We start from the raw sequence: 21,810 nt of genomic DNA, 5'->3' as shown, positions 1-21,810 counted from the left end.
CATTATAGTAATCGAACCAGTGGACGACTAAGACATGAGTTACTGAGGCTTCTCAGTCCAGAAATGGGTGTAATTGACGCACAAGGCAAAGAGCTGTGAAAAGGCCTTCCTAGTCAGAGAAGCCTTCTGCTCTTTTAGCCAGAACCCTGAGTCCAGGAGAACCCCCAAATTGCAAACCAGATCTTTCTGAGGAAGCGCAACCCTACTCGGAGCCAAAGATGGAAAAATCTCAGGATCTGGAAAGTTAAGGTGCTCACTGTAGCTGCTTGGTCTTGCCAGAGTTGAACTGAAGCGTGTTCTTCTTCTTCTTCAGCACAGACTTCAGACATTGGGAAAGAACCTTGACAGCATCTCTTGGTCAATCTGGAGTAGCGATGGATGATTTGATATAACCCTGTGCCAATGGATGGGGGGGGGCATTTTTGTCTTCCCCAGAAAATGGCCTCCCCTGGAAGTCAGAAACAGGCCCATTTCCAGCCTTCCCAAACTTCTGGGAGGCCTGTTTTTCACCCTCCCCAAGCCTCCGCGCGCATCCTGCACTTACCTGCATCCCAAACGGGCCACGTAGGGACTCCTGGGAGGGTTGGGCGGGGCCACCCAGGAACAGTATTTGGGGGTTCTCCAAACAGCACAGAATCTTAGCTAGGGGCTCTCCCGAACCCCTGCGAAACCCCAGCAGCCCACCCCTGTGTGCCTCTCACTTCCGGTCCCCTGAACTGGTCCAGAAAGATAACTATAATCAATAATATTGAAAGCTGAGGAGAAATCAAGGAGAACCAGGATGGATGTACTGCTCCCATCTCAAGCACAGCAGAGGTCCTTGACAAGCACAATCGGGGGCCCTTCTCAACGCTGTAACCAGATCTGAACCCCGATTAAAAAGAGTCCAGATAATCCACTTTCTTGAGTGCCTTCTGGAACTACAAGCAGCTGGATTAATATTGCTGCCAATCTCACCTAACTGACTCTGGGCAACTTACATAATTAAAAACAACCAAAATTAGAAATAACAGCCACTGAAAGCAATCAAAACAGTTAATTAGAAAGCAAAATAATTTGTAGGCGAGTCTGAGCTTGAAGGAAAAGGGATTGGCAACTATCTTTTATTAACCATCTATTAATCTAGGTGCTTTTTCGAGAGGCAACTGGACTTTCTGGGTTGTTGTTTTGTTTTGAAGACATTTTGCTTCTCATCCAAGAAACTTCTTCAGCTCGGACTGGATGGTGGGGAATGGAAGGATTTATACTCCTTGCAAGACAGCTGGTCATCCTAGGTGATGGGGCTTTTCTGCAAGGAGTATTAATCCTTCCATTTCCCTCCATCCAGTCAGAGCTGAAGAAGCTTCTTGGATGAGAAGTGAAACATCTTCAAAGAAACACAAGAAAGTCCAGTTGCCTCTTGAAAAAAGCACTTTGGGGACAATCATGACTTGGATGACTGAGAATTTCCATAGAGGAAGATTAGAGACGGGGTGGAAGACAGTTGCTCTCTTTGGTGTTATAGTGCTGCAAATGCTTTTAAAAAGTAATGTCTCTTAAGCTTCCCCACTTTAAACAAAAACCCGCCGCCTTCATTTTCTCCCTAGGCCTTGTTTGACTATCCTTGTTACCTTCCTGTCCAAACAGATAAAGCTAGATTAATAGATGGTTAATAATAGATAGTTGCCAATACAGCCAGCATTAATCAACTAGAAAGTCAGATTCCCCTCAGTTGCACCTATTACCAGTGAAGCTACGGTACTTTTTCCTTCAAACTCGGGCTCGCCTACAAATTACTTTAGTGTTCTTGTTTTAATTGCTTTCAGTGGCACTTATTTCTATTTTTTGTTGTTTTTAATTATGTAAGCTGCCCAGAGTCAGTTCGGTGAGATTGGCAGCAATGTTAATTTAATAAGCGTAAGTTATTCAGTAAGTTGAAAAATAAAATAAACTTCAAATGCTAGTCTGTAATATTTAGACTTCAAATAGCAGTCTATCATTTTAAAATATATCTTCTTGTGTTTAGCTCCTACTTTTCATTTTATCAAACCTGCAATGTCAAAAACTGTTGAGAGAATTGCTAATAAGTGAGAGAAAAATGGGATAACTTTCCAGTCCATGACGTGAATCAAATTTCACCCCTTTTTTAATAGCTTCACCTATTTCTTTGCAGAGGCGTTTCTGAATTTGAGTTCTAATATAAGTACATGGTAATAATTATATAGGTCATAGCGGTATTCTTATATCTAAAGGGATGCCACAAAGAAGAGGGGGTCAACTTATTCTCCAAAGCCCCTGAAGGCAGGACAAGAAGCAATGGATGGAAACTAATCAAGGAGAGATCCAACCTAGGACTAAGGAGAAACTTACTAACAGTGAGGACAATTAATCAGTGGGACAGAAGTTTCCTTCAGAAGTTGTGGGTGCTCTAACACTGGAAGTTTTTGACAACCATTGGTCTGAAATGTTATAGGGTTGAGCCGGGGGTTGGACTAGAAGACCTCCAAGGTCCCTTCCAACACTGTTATTCTGTTATACTGCATCTTATTAATAGAAAATGCCCTGCCCCCGTTATGGGAAGGGCCACACCCCCCCCCACCCACCCCCCCTCTCTTGTATATATTGAAAGACCTTCCTTGGTATTCTTGACTAGAAGCATTGGTCCTTTCTGTTTCTGTATCCTTTCCCCTTATTTGGACAACTTTTTGTGTAAGAGACAGGCCTAAAAGAGAAAAAAACCACCACGGAAGATAAAAAAAAAACTAGTCTGTAATGTAGTTAGGTAGTTGTCGTCTCGGTAATAGGGAGCTGAAATTTCAATTGTTAAGCAATGTGGTTGTAAAGAGCTACATCACTCGACCACATCATTGCTTAGTTGCTGCTGTTAAGTGAGGATGGCAAGTCATTAAGCGAGTCCCAGGTGGTTTGCAAGACACGAGTGCAGTGGAGCCAGGGGTGGTTGCTGGCAGACTGGAGAATGTGCGAGCAACAGATCAGAGCAACCTGTGGGACCTTCCCTGCTGACTTCCCCCTTGATTTTATGCTTCTGGAAAGTCAAGCAGGGAAGATCTCGGAGTATGATCTTGTGACCGCAGGACGTTGCAATGTGGTAAGTGTGAGCTGGTTGCCAAGAGGCCAGGTTGCAATCACATGACATGTTGTGACAGCTGGAAATTCAAGAACCAGCTGTCTCTTTTTTTTTCCCCCAGCACCTTCATAACTTTAAACAACTGGTCAGTAAGCGAGGCTGTAATTCTCTTCTCTCTTTTGTGGAGAATGGCACTCATTGGTTGGGCGCTGTATCAATCGGAAAGTCTCTTACCTCTATACCCATAACAAAAGGCGCGAAGGAATCTTTCTGTTTTGGAAATTAACACCCTGCAAGCTAAGATACTGGAAAATTGAATTAGGTAATTAAAAATGTTCAAAGAGTGTAAAACGGCAAAGTGTGTTATTCTCAGGACAATGACTTTACTATAGCTCTAAGTAACTTGCCAGCCTTTGTCTAACTTTCCAATGTTCTGTTGACTTGGAAACATTTTGAATAATTTAAACATAAGATAGTACAGTGAAAATATAATTTTATGGGTATGTGGATGTTGATAAGGCTGTCATCAAATAAAGTTGTTGTATATATTTAAGTGGTTTAATCTGAAGAGAAGAGACACTCTTAGTGACTCTGTTGTAATGGCACTGGAAGAAACTCTTCTTTCCCCCTCTCTCTGGGGTTAGTTTGATGTTCTACAATAAATGTAAAATATAGCAGCGTTAGAGGGGAGATAACATAATATTTATTTATTTAATTAATTTATATTGCTGCCTATTTGCCCATGACGACTCGAGGCGGCTTACACACAGTGGTGGGATCCGACAGGGTTAACTACCGGTTCGATGATTTTCGAGGTTCGGTGATTTACGATGTGCTTCCCTGCACACTGCGTGCACGCCTGTAAATTATCATCAGCACGCTGCGTGCCGAGAAGCAGCCTTTCAAAAAGCCCTTTTTTCCTGCTTTTTCAACTGCAGCTGTGTCTCGCAGCTGAAGTTGAAAAAGCAGGAAATAAAGGTCAGGTAAGAGACCAGGTGGGCGGGTTGGCCAAAACAGCAGCAGACATAGAACCGGTTCTATGTCTGCTGCTCTTCAGAGCTACCGGTTCTACAGAGGTGGACAGAACCAGTAGAAACCCACCCCTGCTTACACAATGTAAAACCATATTTAAAACAAAACAAATTTTTTTAAAAAATACCTAGTTTGGCATTGAATATTTTGAATGAACAATAGGAAACTGAGAAAAACAGATCGCTGTTTTCATTTCAGATCTCTTAGGAACTCCAGAGATATTGTGGCAATTTTGTAATATACTAAAACTGTTTTATAGGATGTGGCCAGTTTTTCCACAATCTGGTTGATGAGAAAGTCTTGTCATCAGCTGCAAAAACTAGAATGGTAATGATACTGAGCAGACGTTCAAGCCAGTTTACTGGAATTGGGTTAAATGGATTTATAATCCAAAGGAGGCTAGTTCATAGATGCAATGCTATGCTTCAGCTGAGAGGAAAGCAATAATCGCAGGACAATATGTGGCATTTGGGAATGGAAATAATGCAACTTTATAGAAGAGAAGAGAAAAGCTAAATAGATTGGAATTGTTTTCAGCGTTTCTGAATTTTCCATCTTCCTAACCCCAAATCTTCCTTGTTTTCCAGCTGGTTGGTCTACTACTGATTGGTGTGGCTGCCTGGGGCAAAGGATTTGGGGTTGTTCCCAGCCTCCACATCATCGGAGGGGTCATTGCCGTGGGCTTCTTCCTGCTTCTCATCGCCATCGTGGGACTCATTGGTGCTATCAACCATCACCAAGTCATGCTTTTCTTTGTATCTTTTCTAATGCTCTTGGCAGAACTTATTGCCTGTCTCCTGAAATCTACGTTGCAAAATTAAATACATGAGAATTCCACCAGATGTCTCATTGGCATGGCTGAAATTGAAATTGTCCAGTTATAATAAGAGCCCCGGTGGCACGGTGGTTAGAATGCAGAATTGCAAGCTAACTCTGCTCACTGCCAGCAGTTCGATTCAGACCGGTTCAAAGTTGGTTCAGCTTTCCGTCCTTCCAAGGTCAATAAAATGACCCATATTATTGGAGCCCAACATGCTGACTCTGTAAACCTCTTAGAGAGGCAGCCAATATGCTGACTCTGTAAGCTGTTCCTAGTAGTACAGTTTTGTTTCTTAGAAAGGTTGGGTTTTTTTGTTTTTAAGAAAAGGGGAATGACTTCAAAAGAAACTTTCAGAGAATTTCAAGGTCTTAGATAGGGCTATAAAGCAGTATGAAGCGGTATATAAGTCTAAGTGCTATTGCTTTGCTATTGCTATTGTAGGTTACCTAAGTTAAAAGTGAAAATTTGTGGCTGTTTAGATCTTGATGAGCTACAATTCCCACTGCACCCCTACTATGCTTGATGGGAGTTTATTTAAGGGATATGGGGAAAAGATATGTTGGTGAAATATATTTGTAAGTTTTTCTCACTTTCACTTGGGTACTTGAGACTACCAAACAGGTAATATTTTTTCTTCTGTATTGAGAATAATAGCTGGCCTTGCCTTCATTCCGAGGCTCTGCTCCAGGAGCTAGCTTCTGTTTCTCTCGTGGTATGGAAAGTGTGAATCTGTTGATGAAAATAACTAATAAAGAACTCTGCCTTCGGGCAAGGAATTAAAATTTGATTATGATGTAGTCCCTTCCAACCCTCAGATCATGTAATATTAAGATAGGATTATAATCCTGCATATATAAATGGATGAATAAATCTGATGTTTGGCTAGAACTGTAAAGCACTGCAGCAGAAAATCTATTATAAAATAGTGCGTGTAAAACTTACAAAAAAGAGGCCAGAAATAAACTCTTATATTTATTAAAAATATCTGTATTGTCAGTGTTATCCCATAAACTTTCAGAATAAAAAATCAGAATTTGAAATATTGCAATAAAAAGAAAGATATTTGGGAGGATGGGTTTATGGGATCTTGTAATTATTCTTTTTGGCAGGGAGGCAGAAAGTAAACTTTTTGAAGCTGCTCCATCTTTGGTCAGTGGATAGATTCAGACTAGCGCTTCCTTTCCATGATCTGCTAGGGGCAGAAGCTGAGGTATAAGCACGTATCATTAAAACAAATACATAAGCATTAACTTTTCCTGAATTTAATGCTTTCATTAAATGCTCTCTGTCGATTTTTGCACTGTCCTAAATTGTCATGTCCACTTTGGATGCAACAGATACCAGAATATATCTGGATGTTCAAGGAGCAATCCAGCTTTATCACTAGATATTATATTAGTGATAAAGATGGATTGCTCCTTCTTCATTTTCGTATTTATGTGGGAAAATCTACTGAATAGAAATTGTTAATGTGCTTGGGATAAGGTACAGTAGTTGGTGAGTCTGTTTTTAGAAGTATATATAGTAGTTGAGTGTTTGCTTTTGGGACACATGATTGGTATTCTTTGGTTCTTTAATGTGGCATGTCTTTCTGGACGGGTAGCCTTCTACTATAAATAAGGCAAGGGATAATATTTTCTTCTTGTAACTTCCATCCACTGTACCAACATAATTTGTGTGAAGAGTTTGCTGGTTATGTAAAGGACTTAGTAGGAATACATTTTTATATTCTAAGCCAGGGGTCTTCAAACTTTACAGCTTTAAGACTTGTGGACTTCCAACTCCCAGAATTTCTCATCCAATCATGTTAGCTCAGAAATTCTGGGAGTTGAAGTCCACAAGTCTTAAACTTGCCAAGTTTGAAGACCCTTGTTCTAAGTTATTCATTGAACTTTGAGGATAGGGCAAAAGAAGGTATGGGGAACATGGAAACCGTGTTCTTGTTTCCCTACAAGATTTTAACACTTTTTTTCAGTGATGGATATATTGGTTCAAGTAGTAGCAGATTGTTGATATAACTAATGACTTATAAAAAAATGTCATTAATCAAAACAATATAACTTGATTAATGAGTTATGAAAGAGAAAGAAAAGGAACCTTGTCATCCATAAAGAGGTGAGGAGGAGACTTGATACAATCTCAGCAGTGGTGTGGTGGATAAAAGTTGGCTTCCCAAGTTTTGTTGAAGAATGTTTAACAAAAGAAGACTGAGCCGGAGTTCATATAATACTGTACCATGATGTGGTTGATTTGGTTTGGGTTTAGTCAGTTGTGCACAACTAGTCATTGTAGATTATAAACCATTGTTTATAGCTTAATGCAGGAATACACAACTTATGTCACTTGAGGCTTTGGTCCAAAAATAGCTGAAACCCAAAATTAAAATGAGATAGATGTTTGGTGACAAAAGCTTAATTTTTAAGAAGTGAAATAAGCGTCCTATGGCTCTGCAATTTTTAAAGTACCAATTTTGATCCTTAAATTCTTCCCAACTGGAAAACTTTCAAACAGTATATTAATTTTTGGCCCTACGCAATCCAGGGTTGTTAGGGCCCTAAAAGAGGACTGAAAGGCCACATTTGATCCGTAGGTTGCATTTTTTGCACTTCTGCCTTTATGTTTTGTGGAAACTAACCAAGCTAATTAATATAGGAATCCAGACTGATTCTTGAGCTGCAGCTGGTTTTCTGAGTGATACAGTTTTGTTTCTTAGAAAGGTTGGTGGGTTTTGTTTTTTTTAAGAAAACGGAATGACTACAAAAGAACCTTTCGGAGTATTTCAAGGTCTTTGTGTTTCTGTGCAGAGCCTGGTTATCAGCATTACTAAAACCACAAAAAATCTGAGAAGCAGCCTTTTGAAACACTGTGGCTAGTTGTTGACCATTGGAAATCTGCTTAGGAAGCATAGATCACCTTGTTTTTATTGTAACAACCTCCCCCACTTCCAACAGCAATGTCTGTTTTCTTGTGGATTTCTCAACAGAATTAGGCTGCTCATGAATGAAAGACAGGCAGTGTAAGTGGTATCAAGCAACTTCCTTATTTGCCCCAGCAAACTTGAAATGAGAAAATACTGATGTAAGGCAACAGGAAATAACAGTCAATGCTGCTGTGTGTGCCAAGACATCGCTGACACATACAAATTATACCAAAAATAGTCACCTTTGAGTTCAGCTCAGCAATAGTTAACCAACAAAGGACTATTACAAGAATGGTTCTAGACAAGCCAACATCTTTTTCTTTTGCGATAATGGTGCAGAGGAAGATGTCAGCTGCAAAGTCTGAATTGTTTTCTGGATTTTCTGGATTCTTATTTACATACGAGACCCATGATTGATTTAAGAGTTTATTAATGAGTAGGGCAAAAATATCCTTCCCTGGCCGCCATCCTTAAGAAACCATTGCCACTTGGATTAGCACTCTGAGCTAGATGAATAGTAGTTTATCTTTGATTGTTTGAAACATCGTATGTACCTGGATTCTTAATGTTAAAAAATGGCATTCCCAATCTTTCAAAAGTATTCCTTCCCACTTTTGTAACCTTCTTGGAAAAATCCATATTGATTTTGAGAATATTTTACTTCCTGTTAATTTTCTTCCTGTAAATATCATTTGATCTGTAACAGTTTTATTTGATGTTCACAAACTCTATTATTTTTCCCCGAGATGTTCCTTAATCGCATCTTCAGTATATGATAATTCTAGGGCTAATCTTTATTTTCCAGTTTGGGATTTCCTGCGCATGCCTGGCACTAAAGACACATAAGCAGGTACGTCTTGCCTTTCTGCCTGAGTTTCATTCAGTTTTTCTGGCTATATTTAGCCTGCACTGCAGCAAATGTACTTTCAAAAAATGGTCTTTCGTGTCTAGTCCCATCGTTTAAACAAACAGGAACAAGAAATGGAGCAACTAGCAAGATATCCCACCCAATCCCATGAGCAGAGTGAGATTTGTGACTTCCAGCCCATTTGCTTTGAGTACAGAGGTGGCATTCACCAGGTTCTGACCAGTTCTGGAGAACCGGTAGCGGAAATTTTGAGTACTTCGGAGAACCAGCAAATACTCCCTCTGACTGGAGATTTTACAGTATCCTTCCCCTGCCACGCCCACCAAGCCACGCCCACAGAACCGGTAGTAAAAAAAAATTGAATCCCACCACTGCTTTGATCCCTTAGACTTCTGATACAAATAGAGATACTGAATGTGGAAGTTGTGATTTGGCAACTTTAAGGAAGGGAACTGTTAGAACCATCCTTTTTGCGTCAACAAAAGTATAAGCATAGGGGTAAATTCCCTCTTTTTTCCCAAACTTAGTAAGAAGAAGACTTTTTTCTTGACCCGAGCATCACATTAATCTTGCATTTGTTTCTGTGTATGTCTGTGTGCATAGGTATGTTCAGCATGTCCTTCAGCCCCATTGTGTAGCTGTTAATTGTTCACCCAGTTTAATATATATATAAATATTATAAATATTGAATCCAATATCTGGGTTGTGGTGCAGTGATTAACTTAATATAGTAGTTCTATTCACGGAATGTGCTGTGGCAAAACACATCACATTAAGCAAAGAACTGTTGGCTTGTGCAACATGTTAAGGTAACGACTGACTTCCCACAACATAATAAATAGCAAACTACTGAACCACGTTTATTTTAGCATGTGGAACAAATACAGCCAGTGAGTGCATTTAACTTTCTTTTCATTTAATTTCACGTGGGTCATTTAATTAAGTTTATATTCTGTGCAACTTCCTATTCCTCAGTTGCATTAGACAGTTCCCAGAATTTCTTTTGCTGTACCACTTGGGATTTCTGGAGTTGTGCAATGCATCAGGAGGGAGGCAGGTTTGAGAATAGGCCTGAGCTGCTGTCTCACAGACATTTCCCACAAGGTAGCTAAGTCATACAGGTGGTCCTCGATTTATGACCATAATTGAGCCCCGAATTATGGTTGTAGGTCATGCCAATTGTTAAACAGGTCATCACGTGATTATGCCTCATTTTACGTCCTTTTTTGACTTTGAATTTGGATGGTAAATAGTCCTGGGGAAGTCTGCTGTAAATTCAGTTGCTAAGGAATTGGTCATAAGTCAAGGACTATCTGTAGAAGATTAAAAATTTAACTCTCTTGGCTACATGGACAAAAATTAAGAAGCCCTTATGTCATGTCACTGAAAATTGCATTGTATGACACTGTCTTTCAACACCTCTCTCTCTCTCTCTCTCTCTCTGTTCTTTCAGGAAAGTATTTTGAGCAGTACCTGGAACTTACTGAATGACAACACCCGGATATCATTGGAAAACAAATTAGATTGCTGTGGATTATTCAACAAAACTGAATCTGCTGAGATATTTAAGAGAGATGTTGAAAATTGCAGTGCAGTAAGTGTACACTTTGGGATTCTTAGCCCTATGGAAGAGATATTTAACTTGTAAAATATATATGCTCTAATTAAAGAGGTTTAATATGCTGCAAATGATGAGTAAGGATTAAGGTGCATTTGCTGCTTTGGGTTGTTGGCTCATTTCCTAAAGCATCCATTGCTGATACAAATCAGCTATAGCACCCAAGATACTTTTAAAAATAAGATTCCTATGCACTGGAATTTGGCCGTATCTATTGCTTCAATACAGGGAATTTTAAAGAATAAACCATTCCCATATAGCTATACCTTTAACTGAAAAATGCTATAGTAAAACTTTTCCTTTGAGAAAATGATACTTGGAAAACTAAAAAGATTTAGCATTAAATTCATCTAGATGTAAGATGCAAAATATGTGTAAGAAAAACAGTCCTAGTTTAGTGACTGCTCGAAGTTACAGTGGCACTGAAAAAAAAAGGTAACTTATGGCTGTTTTTCATACTTACAACCATTGCAGAATCCCCATAGTCACGTGGTCAAAATTCAGATGTTGGGCAACTGACTCATATTTATGATGGTTGCAGTGTCCCGGGGTCATGAGATCAGCAGCTGCAACCTTCTGCACAAGCAAAATCAATGGGGAAGCCGTGCCTAAGAACCGTGTTACTGACTTAGTGATTCACTTAACAACGCTGGCAAGAAAGGTCATAAAATGGGGCAAAACTCACTTAGCAGCTATTTTGCTTAGCCAGGGAACTTTGGGGCTCGGTTGTGGTTGTAAGTTGAGCACTACCTGTAATATGGGCTGTAACAACTGAAAACCCAACAGTTCTTCAGTATTTTTTTCCACCCTTCATGCTTTTACTCTTCCTAGTTTTCTCACCACCCTAAAGGTAAGGCTTTCCACCTGAAGTCCTTCCAGATTATTCCCATGCAATTCCCATCTGGCCCAACAAAGCCAGTCATACAAGTCATGCAGGGATTTATTTATTTTTGTTCCTTAGCTTGTGGCTCATTTCCTCCTCCTTTGGCGGTCTAGATTTAAAAACAGAAATCTAATTTCTGTTCTTAGGCTCCTTCACTTGAGGCAATTATCTAAATTACCATCTCCAGCTGTGTATCTCTGAATGTGATTAGGGGGGATCTTCAGCACTATCGCCTCATTTCACAAGGGTGAGGGACCCCGGGGGCTGCCATTTCAACAGGCCTGCTTGTTCCCCACAGTTGCTTCAAGCGGTAGTGACTAAGAACATTTTCCGGCTAAACATTTTAGGAAATATTCACAAAGAACCAAGCACACTGTGTTTTTAGGAAAGTTTGTCTGCCTTTTAGGTTTTCTTAGTAAGGGCTCCTCGGAACACAAACTGAAACATCCTGGATTAGAGCATCAGTCATTCATTAAAAATTTGCTATATGTGACATTCTTTGAGCATTTGTCCCTATATATCAGTGGTGGCTAACCTTTTTGGACTCCTGTGCCAAAAATTGTGTGTGTGCTTGCACACTCATGGTCGTGTGCCAGCACCCAGAAGGCAATGCACGCCCCCCATGCCCCTACGCATGCATACGCAATCCACCCTGCTATCCCCTTACCTGAACTGTGCCTTACAGCTGATTTTTGGCCGGTTTGAGGCCTTTTTCAGCCTCCCAGAGGCTTGAGGAAGGTTTCTGCAGGCTTTGCAGACTGAAAACTAGGCCCATTTTGTCACTTCTGGTATTTTCGGAAAAACAGGAAGTGATGAAATGGGCCTAGTTTTCGGCCTGCAGAAGCCTGCAGAAGCCTTCCTGAAGCCCCCGGGAGGCCGAAAAAGGCCTCAAACTGGCCCAAAATTAGCTGTGAAGCATGCACATGTGCAGTGAGGTAAGTTTGCCTGCGGCTCACGTGCTGGCACAAATGGCTCTGCGTGCCACAAGTTTGCCATCACGGCTATATATGTTATTGCTCTGGACAAAGTACCAGGCATAACATTAAATAATAATAGTCCTTTCCAGCAATTTTTCAGCAGGGGTGATTCTCCCCTATTCAATAGAAAGAAGGCTGGGCAATGTGTTTGGCAGCTAGTCCCAACATTGCTTACATACTTTGTGTTAACTAGAACTGATACACACTTTAAAGTATTTATTATTCACAATTGTATATTAAATTCACTCAGATTGCAAGGCTGTACCTGTTTTACACTAAGCAAGGTTTCTTTTAATCATGATTTGTGCATCACAATAATCTAAGGGTTGGAGAACATATTTTGAATTTTGAAAGCATGCATTGTATTCACTAATTTCTCCTAGTTCAAAGTATATAGTTATCAGAAAGGCCTTCCTATGGGCCCAAATCTATTGCTGCCCTAAAAGATGCAGCTGAAAGATGCTTCCTTCCTTTGCAATGTGCTATATCCTTCCTTTTTAAGGAGCTTTGTTTTAAAGTTAATTAAAAGCAGCTTGTTGTCCAAGACATTACCTTCTACTCCGTAAGAGATGGTTTTGGTTATTTAATTACTTCATTTGTATACTTTCTATTCCCAAAGGCTCTGGGTGGTTAACAATCTCATTATAAAAGAAAATGACATCCAGAAAGGGGGAAAAAATAACCAGTCCCAAATTATACATCAACAAAAATAACAAAATCAAAAATATAGAAAATCCCAGAAAATAAGTAATGCAATTGCAATCCACACCCTGTAGCATAACTTTCTTCAGAACAGACAGTAGTAGTTGTGCTCCCCCAATTCTAGTCTCTCCATTGTCATTCACAAGTGCAACATCAACCAATGCAGTTTCCATGCTGCACCCTGGCCTATAACATGACTACCAAATGTCTAAACACCATTTTCTCTAGATTCTCTGGACTTGCAGAACAACCACTACTTTCTCTAGAATCTTTCCTAGATTATAGATTTAAATTATCCAAATCAAATCAAAGTTCTTTGAACAGAGGGCATAGGTCCTCACCTGGAGAAGGATTGATTACTCTTCAAATCAAACTTTCTGCCCCTTTATGGAGGGCCCTAACCAGCCCTGAGGGATAGGCATCCAACTAAGAAGTGGTGAAGCTGACATTCCAGATATTCCTCAAGATTCAAAATGTTCCCAGATCATAATCACAAGATATGACGTTCAGTCATCTCCATTTTCCTACTGAAATATAACTGCTCTGGAATCTGGTTGGCTATCTACAAAGTGCCACAAGAATTCTTCATAGCAGCCATTGAAAGGATTTTGGCTATCTTTCCCTAAAAGGATCAAGTCGTTTTAAAAAGGGCCACAGTATTAAAGATACAGATTTGTTTATTTCTATTTATCTCACACTCTTCAGCATCCGTTAGGCACTTGGGTTAATAGGCCTTTTTCCACTGAGGAGGTGGTTCCATCGTAGAAGTCCCCAGCAGTCATAAAGCAAATTCTCCACAACAGGCAAAGGTCATGGGTCAGATCATATTGAGACAAAGTACAAATCTAATGTACATTTTTTTTTCATATGCATTAGGCCCATAATTGTCATGGCAGCCATTTACTTCTGACTCATACCATGACCCTTGTAAAGGAAAGGCAGGTTGAATTTCTCTCAAAACTATCAGCTTGGGGTACCCCATCTCCACCCCACCAATCACATCTAGTAGTTCTGATATGAATGCTGCAATGTAAGAGAAGGAATGGTACAGGAGGGGTAAACTCATTTGGCACAAACAAGGATTGGCGCCTGGCTATCTGCAGTGAAATTCCCCTTGATGCAGAGAGAATCTACCCAGCTTCCTTCATCTCAGGACTCTTGCTGGTTGCAAACTCCAAATCCAAGATTGGCAGTCCAAGAGAAGAACATGACCTCCTCCTCCTCTTAGGTTTCAGTGATGCAAATGAGAAGTGTCAGGCATCCTTATTTATTTATTAAACTGATTAATCTGCCCAACTCTCATACATTGATTTTAATAGATATTAAATAATAATAGACAGACCAGTCAATAGCAGCAGCCGGAGTCTGGGTTCCAGCAATCTCGTTTTTAGAATGAGAGCTGGAAGCTGAAAAAGGGAGAGTGACGATTGAAGATATCAAGAATTTATTTCCTGTTATTCATCTTCGCCCTCCTGCCATACCTCCCATTGCCCGTCATAACTGTAATCTCATTCCTCCACCCATACACAACGAAAGTGATTAGGGGACCGGAGGCTGAAACATGATGATGAACAGTTGTGGAACCTGGATATGTCTAGCCTTAACGAAGAGAAGCAGTAGGAGTGACATAACAGCAGCCTTCCAATATTTAAGGGGCAGTCACAAAGAAGAGGGGTCAACCTCTTCTCCAAAGCACCTGAGGGCAGAACAAGAAGTAACAGACAGGACTGGGTTAACTACCGGTTTGGGATTTATGAGCTTCCCTGCACGCTGCAAGCTGTGTGCACGCCTGTAAATCGTCATCAGCACATTGCGTGCAGAGAAGCAGCCTTTGAAACAGCCCTCTTTTCCTGTTTTTTTTAACTGCAGCTGTGCCTCATTCGGGCAGCTGAAGTTGAAAAATCAGGAAATAAAGATCAGATAAGAGCCCGGGTGGGCAGGTGGGCAAAAACATCAGCATAGAACCGGTTCTATGTCTGCTGCTCTTCAGAGCTACTGGTTCTACAGAGGTGGACAGAACCGGTAGAAACCCACCCCTGGTAACAGAGGGAAGCTTATCAAGGAAGACTACAAACCTATAACTAAGGAGAAATTTCCTGACAGTGAGAACAATTGATTAGTGGAATGGCTTGCTTCCAGAAGTTGTGGATCATCACTGACGATTTTAAAGAAGAGATTGGACAGCCATTTGTCCAAAATGGTATAAGGCAGTGGTGGCTAACCTTTTTGGGCTTCTCTGCACACACGCGCTCGCGTGCCAGCACCCAGAAGGCAATGCGTGTCGTCCCCCCGCCATGCCCCCCCACCCCCACCCCTTTACCTGCACTGCACCTCACAGCTGACTTTTGGATGGTTTGAGGCCTTTTTCGGCCTCCCAGAGGCTTGAAAAAAGCCTCTGCAGGCTGAATAATAGGCCCGTTTCATCACTTCTGGTATTACAGGAAGGCTGAAAAAGGCCTCAAACCAGCTGAAAATCAGCTGTGAGGTGCACGCATGCGCAGTGAGGTAAGTTTGCCTGCAGTTCGCATGCTGGCACAAATGGCTCTGCGTGCCACCTGTGGCATGCGTGCCATAGGTTTGCCATCACGGATATAGGGCCGCCTGCTTGAGCAGGACATTGGATTAGAAGGCCTTCAAAATCCCTGTTATAATGTTACTGTTCACCCTGGCCTATATCCCCTGATCAAGACAAACAAAGAAACCCTCTGCCCTCCAGCACAGAACCACAATCAACCACAGTAACTGTGAGCTGATTCAACCCCCCCATTCATCTTCTGCCATGTCCATGTAGCACACCTGCATATCTAGCCGCCTCCCCCATCTGCTCACCCAACCTATTCTCACTAGAGGAAAGGAGCTACTCAAAAATTAGATGCCCTATTGACTAATATGAACCTCACTCAAATTCTAGACCCAATAATATCTCAACAGTTCCTGTGTGGGGAGCAGCCCTAAAGGAGGTTCATGTTGATGAAAACTGATTTCTAAATTGTTCCAAGACACATTCTTGTTCTAGTCTCTGTTAAAAAAAGATCCAAACTCTTTTAGAAAGTCATTCTCTTCCAAACCAGCCACCAGAGCAATGGTAGAGGGAGTTCTCACAGCGAAGCCCAGCTTGCAACTCCCAATCACCACTATACCATTAGTTGCCAACCCACAGCACCTGCAGTTATTACACTACCTTCCTGTTGGCTTCTGCTGTCATAAGTTCAGGCATACCAAAGATGAACAAGGAAACCCCAAATCTGAGACTCTTCAGGCTTCCAGTACTTGGAATTAATCAGCCCGAAAGAGGCCCTTGGTTCAGACTAGGTTCAGTGTTGCATTCCCTTTTGGATAATGTCAGCAGGTTCAAAAACATTAAGACAAAAGCAGCATTGCTATGTTATTTATGAATCCATATATTGTGCATTTTGTAGTTTTAAAAGTATTTTTCCAAACCAGCTCATCTTATTTAGAGCAGACTACCCAGGATTAAATTCAGAGCAGAATGCCTATGGTATATGAATTCCTGCAAGCATTTTTGATGCAACAAATGAGTGTGCCTGAAGTGTTCCGCTTCTTCTGTTGTGGTTCTGTTCAGGTGTGGTTCTACATCTTTCGAAAATGCTGCCAGTGGAGTTAACAGTTGAGAGTCAGTTTTGGCTGGTCTCTATCCCTTGTATTTTATTTTATAAGCATGAAACTTCCTTCTGCATAGAAATAACTGGGTAGGGTCACTTGATATTTCACCAGTGAACAGCTTCAGAGGAAGAGCAATCCAAATCCTAATTGAGTCCAATTTTTGATTGCTGCTAATGGTGTCTGCAAATAGGTAAACGTTTCTGGTTGTCTGTTACAAACGGGGAACACAGAGTTACACTGCGTTTTGTCACCTCATGCAGCCATGCACAAAAACAAAGATTGCATGCCTCAAATGTGGTGTTGTGCTGATGGAACATGCAGACGAGGCTTTGAAAATCCTTGGTGGAGTTGGACTCTTCTTCAGTTTCACAGAGGTAACTATGTCTATGAAACTAAACAAAAGTAGGGCTACTTAGCCTAGGTAAAACAGTCAATCATTTACGTCAGGCCTGTCAGACTGGTGTCCCATGGGCCGGATATGTCGCGTGCAGACCACGCCCACCCCGGCTCTGCAAAGGCAAAAGAACATTGCGACACGTCACGATCTGGCCCGTGACGTGATGGAGTTTGACACCCATGATTTAAGTGTTTGAAATGTCCCCTGATCTCAGGGAGAGAATTTATGTATTTAGTTATTTGTATCCCGCCATTATTATTATTTATTATTATTAATTATTAATTATTATTATTATTAATTATTATTATTAATAATAAATAACTCAAGGCGGCAAATATATCCAACATATCTTCCTCCTCTTGTTTTCCCCACAACAACAGTTCCTGTGAGGTGGGTTGTGCTGAGAGAGTGTGACTGTCCCAAAGTCACCCAGCTGACTTTTTGTAACTAAGGCGGGACTTGAACTCACAGTCCCTGCTTGCTAGCCTGGTGCCATAACCCACTGCACCAGACTGGCTCTTGATACAACCAGTGGAGATAATTAAGTCATCGGAGTAACATTAAAACCTACCCCTTTGATAATTACACATCAAGGATAAGCTGTAGTTCCTACTTCTCTAAAGTTTGGGTGAATAGCTACTTTTTAATTTAGCACTGAAATGGAAACGGTGTTTGAATTAATTTGGCAATTTAAGGGAGGGCATTCCAGGGCTGATAGACAAAACAGACTACTTTTAGAGCAATGGACCACAACTCCCAATTCTCAGCAAAGATCATGTTGCCACGGAAGTTGTATGAATTTAACTCTGAAAGCTGAAAAGGGTTCTCGCCATATATGTGAAAGAGACAGCTTTGATCATGGCAAATCATTTCCTAACCATTCATAAAATAAGCATGTTGGGATGAAGGAATGAAACTTTGTAATTGGATTTCTTTTTGCCTTTCAGATCCTCGGAGTATGGCTTGCGATGCGTTACCGAAACCAGAAGGATCCCAGAGCCAACCCCAGTGCCTTTTTATAGTTCTTTCTCCTACCACCTTCCAGGTTTCCTTTTTAGTTAGTCACTTCTTGCTTATTTAAGACCTCCTTTTTCCATCATTTGGTTGCCAACCACTCTCGCAGGCCCTATGAGGAGGAATTTTGCCTTTATGCCAAAACGCTGATAAGGATGAAATAGCAAGCGAAGGTCTCATCCATGACATGAAGCCTTTGGCATGGGGCAAAGGGATCCAGTACTGGAAGAAAAAGGCAGACATTAGTTGGTATCATGTAAGATAGTGAAAAAAAAATCATTTTGTTGACTCATGTAATTGCTCATAACTACAATCATTTTGGTGTTTTTAAAATATTTGCATTATCGTACCCGTGTTTTTAAAAAAAAGATTTTCCTCAAAGCTGCTTTTTTCCCCTCACAAATGTCTTCATCTTGACAAGGTAAAGCACTTTGTCTTACCTTTTAAGCAGCAGAGGCAACAATTGTCCCATAAAATTACTTTCCACCAGGTTTGCCTGCTCTTCCCAAATTTGTGTTTCCTATGGTCAAACACAGTAAACACGAGTGCTAGATGAAGCAGCTCTGGGGAAAGATTTAGTATAAATAAGCATGATATATGTCTTATTTTAGGATTTTGTTTTACAAGCCAAAATTGAAATTTATCTACATTCAGAATTTACAATCATATACTTTATAGGCTGCCTCTTTTTAAAGAGGAAGGTCATAATCTGCCTAAAACTGACCGGAGAACTCACTTGCTCATAGTGTAATTACAATTACATCTTTAAAAATTCTTAAAACTGGCTTTTAAAGTGATTCCTCCTAAAGTGAAATCACAATTATACACCTTTGGAACAAAAGGAACTTGAGTGATACCAGCCTGAGTTTTGAATTCCAAGTTCCTTTGCAATATTCTTCCTGTGGTGGAGGATGAAGACTTGAAACTGTTGTATGCTGGTGTGTCCTAGATATGTCCTATTCTGTTGAGTTGTTTCCCCTGTATTTAATGGTTGTGAGTAAGGATGTATGTGAGGATCTTAGCTACACCCCGCCCCCCATTGGGGATTCCGTTGTTTGAACGCTAGCCCGCCTGTGTAGAAGCCCCTCCCCCTGCTTCCGATTTCAGCCTGCTATCATTCTCATGTGCAATTTCTTTTGTTCTACTTTTTAACAAGGGAAGCTGCGGCTGAGCACAAGCATGTTACACATTTAACACTGGGCTTTGTATAGAATTAAGTGAGCTAGATGACAGCCTAGGAAAGATGGTTGCCAGGCTATCGGTCTCTTTGTCAAGAAAGGTCCTAGTGAAGCTCCTACGGAGGCGTCCGTTCAAAGCCAGATCTTTCAAGGACCGAGATTGGAAGGACCCATGCCTTCAAGACGAAAAGCAGAAGCACGTTCCCTTTTAACGGAGGGAAAGGAAACACGGACTGCTTTCTCTTTGATGAGTATGAATGTCTCCTCATGAAACCTTGAATGTTTCATAGGCTGCACCTTTATTACACACGCCGTACTGTTTATTTATAAATTAGGGAATGTCTCATAATCAGGGGCACCTTTTGCAAGCAAGTCCTTATATAAGGCAGGTGGAAATAGCTTGGCAGATTCTTCTCGACTCCTAAAGCTACAGCTGGCCTCTTTTGACGTTATCATCCTGGGCCGATAACGTAGCATTAAATGGTACAGATAAACCCCAAAACATTGTTCTGCCTTTTGAAAACAAGGGTGGATTGAGAAAGATTGATCTCTCTAGACTTTTTTTTTTTTTGAGCTAGGGCTACAACTCCAGTCGAAAGTTGAGATGGGGAAAAGCGGGAGAAGATCGTTGTAAACATTTGGTGTGTACTCTATCCTTTTGATGTGGACTCTATCCTTCTGAGGATTACAAAGTTGGCTAATAACAGAGTGCACATGTGAATAGATGACGAATAACCGAAATCGTCTCTATAAAGCAAGCACCTGGCGAGAGATGCATCTTAACAGATTTCCTAAATGCAAAAAAAATAAATAAAAATAAAATAAAAATGGTGGCCATTTGCAGCTCCTGAAGGAGTGTTATCTGAGAGTGAGGCCCTCTCCCATACCCCAAAAATAAGAGTTGCACAAGGGAGACAACATGAGAAGAACCTGCCCTTGGAGATCCCAACAACTATAAAAGTGTGAATCATGAGACAGATTCTAAGCCATTTAAAGATGTCAGGGTTAACATTAACACCTTCAATTATGCCTCAGGAAGCAACTGGCAAACCAGAGAACTTTTAGTACAGGCTTCACATGATCCTTGTACCTTGCACTAGTTAGGATCCTCGCGGCTGCTTTTTGGAGTAAGTGCAGTTTCTGTGCAGTCTTTAAAAAGAGTGTCTTCATGAAAAAGTTGCAGGAGTTCAGACATGAAGTAACAACACATTGATAACTTGTCATCAAACCTGATGTACCTGGGAAAGGTGCAATTACTTTAGATGTAACTACAAGGGTGCACTCACCTCACATGAGAATCCAGTGACATTTGAAGCTCAAGGAGTACTCCCAGCCTGGGAACCTGCTCTTTCAGAGAATCTTATCTAAATTAGGCTGATCTCTATCTTCAGTTTCCCACTTGAAAACTCGTTTGGATTTAATTTTGGATTGTTCCTGTTCATCGAGTTGCATTATTGACTTGACAGGAACTAGTTCCTTTCTTGGAACTGAATGATGAGCAAGAGTAGGTTAACATCAGCTGGGAATACCCTTCCAAACACACACACACACACACACAGTTTTATTCTGACAGTATAGAGAGCAAGATAGAAGCCTACCAGGCATCAAGAGGCAACCCCAATTAATACCTCAGCACCACCTTCTGGATGTGGAACGATTAGAACCATGATAAAATAAGATTCTGATCTTACTCTATAGTCCAGTAAGTCTATCCTATATAGTCCACTACATGCTATAGTGGTGATAGTAAAAATGACAATGGGTACAGAACTGGTAGGGCTATACTCCCATCAAAGTTCCTAAGACAAGTTGCCATGGTCAATCACCATGGAATAAGAGTTACACTAATATTGAAGAAATGGTGGAATAGAATCATTAAAGAACAAATGCAAAAGGAGGAACAAAATGAAATGCGAATGACAAAAAATTATTTCAGATAATTGAGTTGTCCCATGGCAAATTGGCCATGGTGCGTTGTCCCAGGCTGAGTTGGCCATGGTGAAGTGGCTGCAGTTGGCTGCAGCAAGTTGTCCCATTCTGTTGCAGAACAGGTGAGACAGCCAGGCAACCAAAGGTATTTTAATTCTATGATCTGGCTGAAAGTTTGATACTCATCCAGAAAAAAAAATCAATATTATTTAGCTGCACCTAGAGCTGCAGGGCCACTGCATTCTTCATCACTATATCATGAACTGGAATATTGAGACTGGCCTATAATTCTACACGTCTCCTGGGCCAAGAGGATGTTTCTGCTATAGAATATCGTATGAGTCTCCCATTAGGCAGGGGGAGATACTTTTAAACACTGGGGAAGGGTGCTGGAGGTCTACTGAGCTACATTACTCACAGGAACTGATTGAAACAATTCAATGTGCACTTTATATAAGGTGGCAAGTGAAAACTGGACTGTAGCCATGGTTGACTTATCCCGTTTACCTTAGAAGAAGGGTTAGACAGATACCATGCATTAAATACATAAAATGGAGGGTATTTGCAGGCTATTTGTCTCAATCCACCTTTCTTTGCTAGGGACTATTTTGGCCCTGAGGTGGTGGTTGATAGAGGGTGACGGAAAGAACCTATCAGAAAATAGCAATCTGATGTATTCAGAGCTGCCTATGGCTTTAAGATCTACATACTTTTTCCATCATGTACACATGGAACTGCTCCTGTTGCAACAGGCAATTTAAATAAATTCATTTCTGTCCAA

General features: G+C 40.8%; 1 protein-coding gene across 3 annotated transcripts in view; it reads left to right on the top strand.

The window, feature by feature from the left end:
- The window catches only part of TSPAN31 (tetraspanin 31), a 29,681-nt gene extending 7,871 nt beyond the window's left edge, over nucleotides 1-21,810 (top strand). The window contains exons 2-7 of one of the 3 annotated variants that reach the window (XM_087956356.1): nucleotides 4,687-4,854; nucleotides 8,609-8,689; nucleotides 10,161-10,301; nucleotides 16,772-16,885; nucleotides 17,856-17,953; nucleotides 19,079-21,810. In XM_087956356.1, coding sequence (XP_087812482.1) covers nucleotides 4,687-4,854; nucleotides 8,609-8,689; nucleotides 10,161-10,301; nucleotides 16,772-16,885; nucleotides 17,856-17,930 — 579 coding nt within the window. In that variant the 3' untranslated portion in view covers nucleotides 17,931-17,953; nucleotides 19,079-21,810. Of the gene's footprint in view, nucleotides 1-4,686; nucleotides 4,855-8,608; nucleotides 8,690-10,160; nucleotides 10,302-16,771; nucleotides 16,886-17,855 lie in introns of all 3 variants that reach the window. The other 2 variants (XM_087956355.1, XM_026677328.2) reach the window with 2 other exon arrangements.

The sequence above is a fragment of the Notechis scutatus genome, chromosome 2, assembly GCF_049901735.1.
Source record: "Notechis scutatus isolate UNSWTSFEM ecotype Mainland chromosome 2, rNotScu1.2, whole genome shotgun sequence".
NCBI classification, from domain to species: domain Eukaryota; kingdom Metazoa; phylum Chordata; class Lepidosauria; order Squamata; family Elapidae; genus Notechis; species Notechis scutatus.
This window is presented reverse-complemented; position numbering and strand designations above follow the sequence as displayed.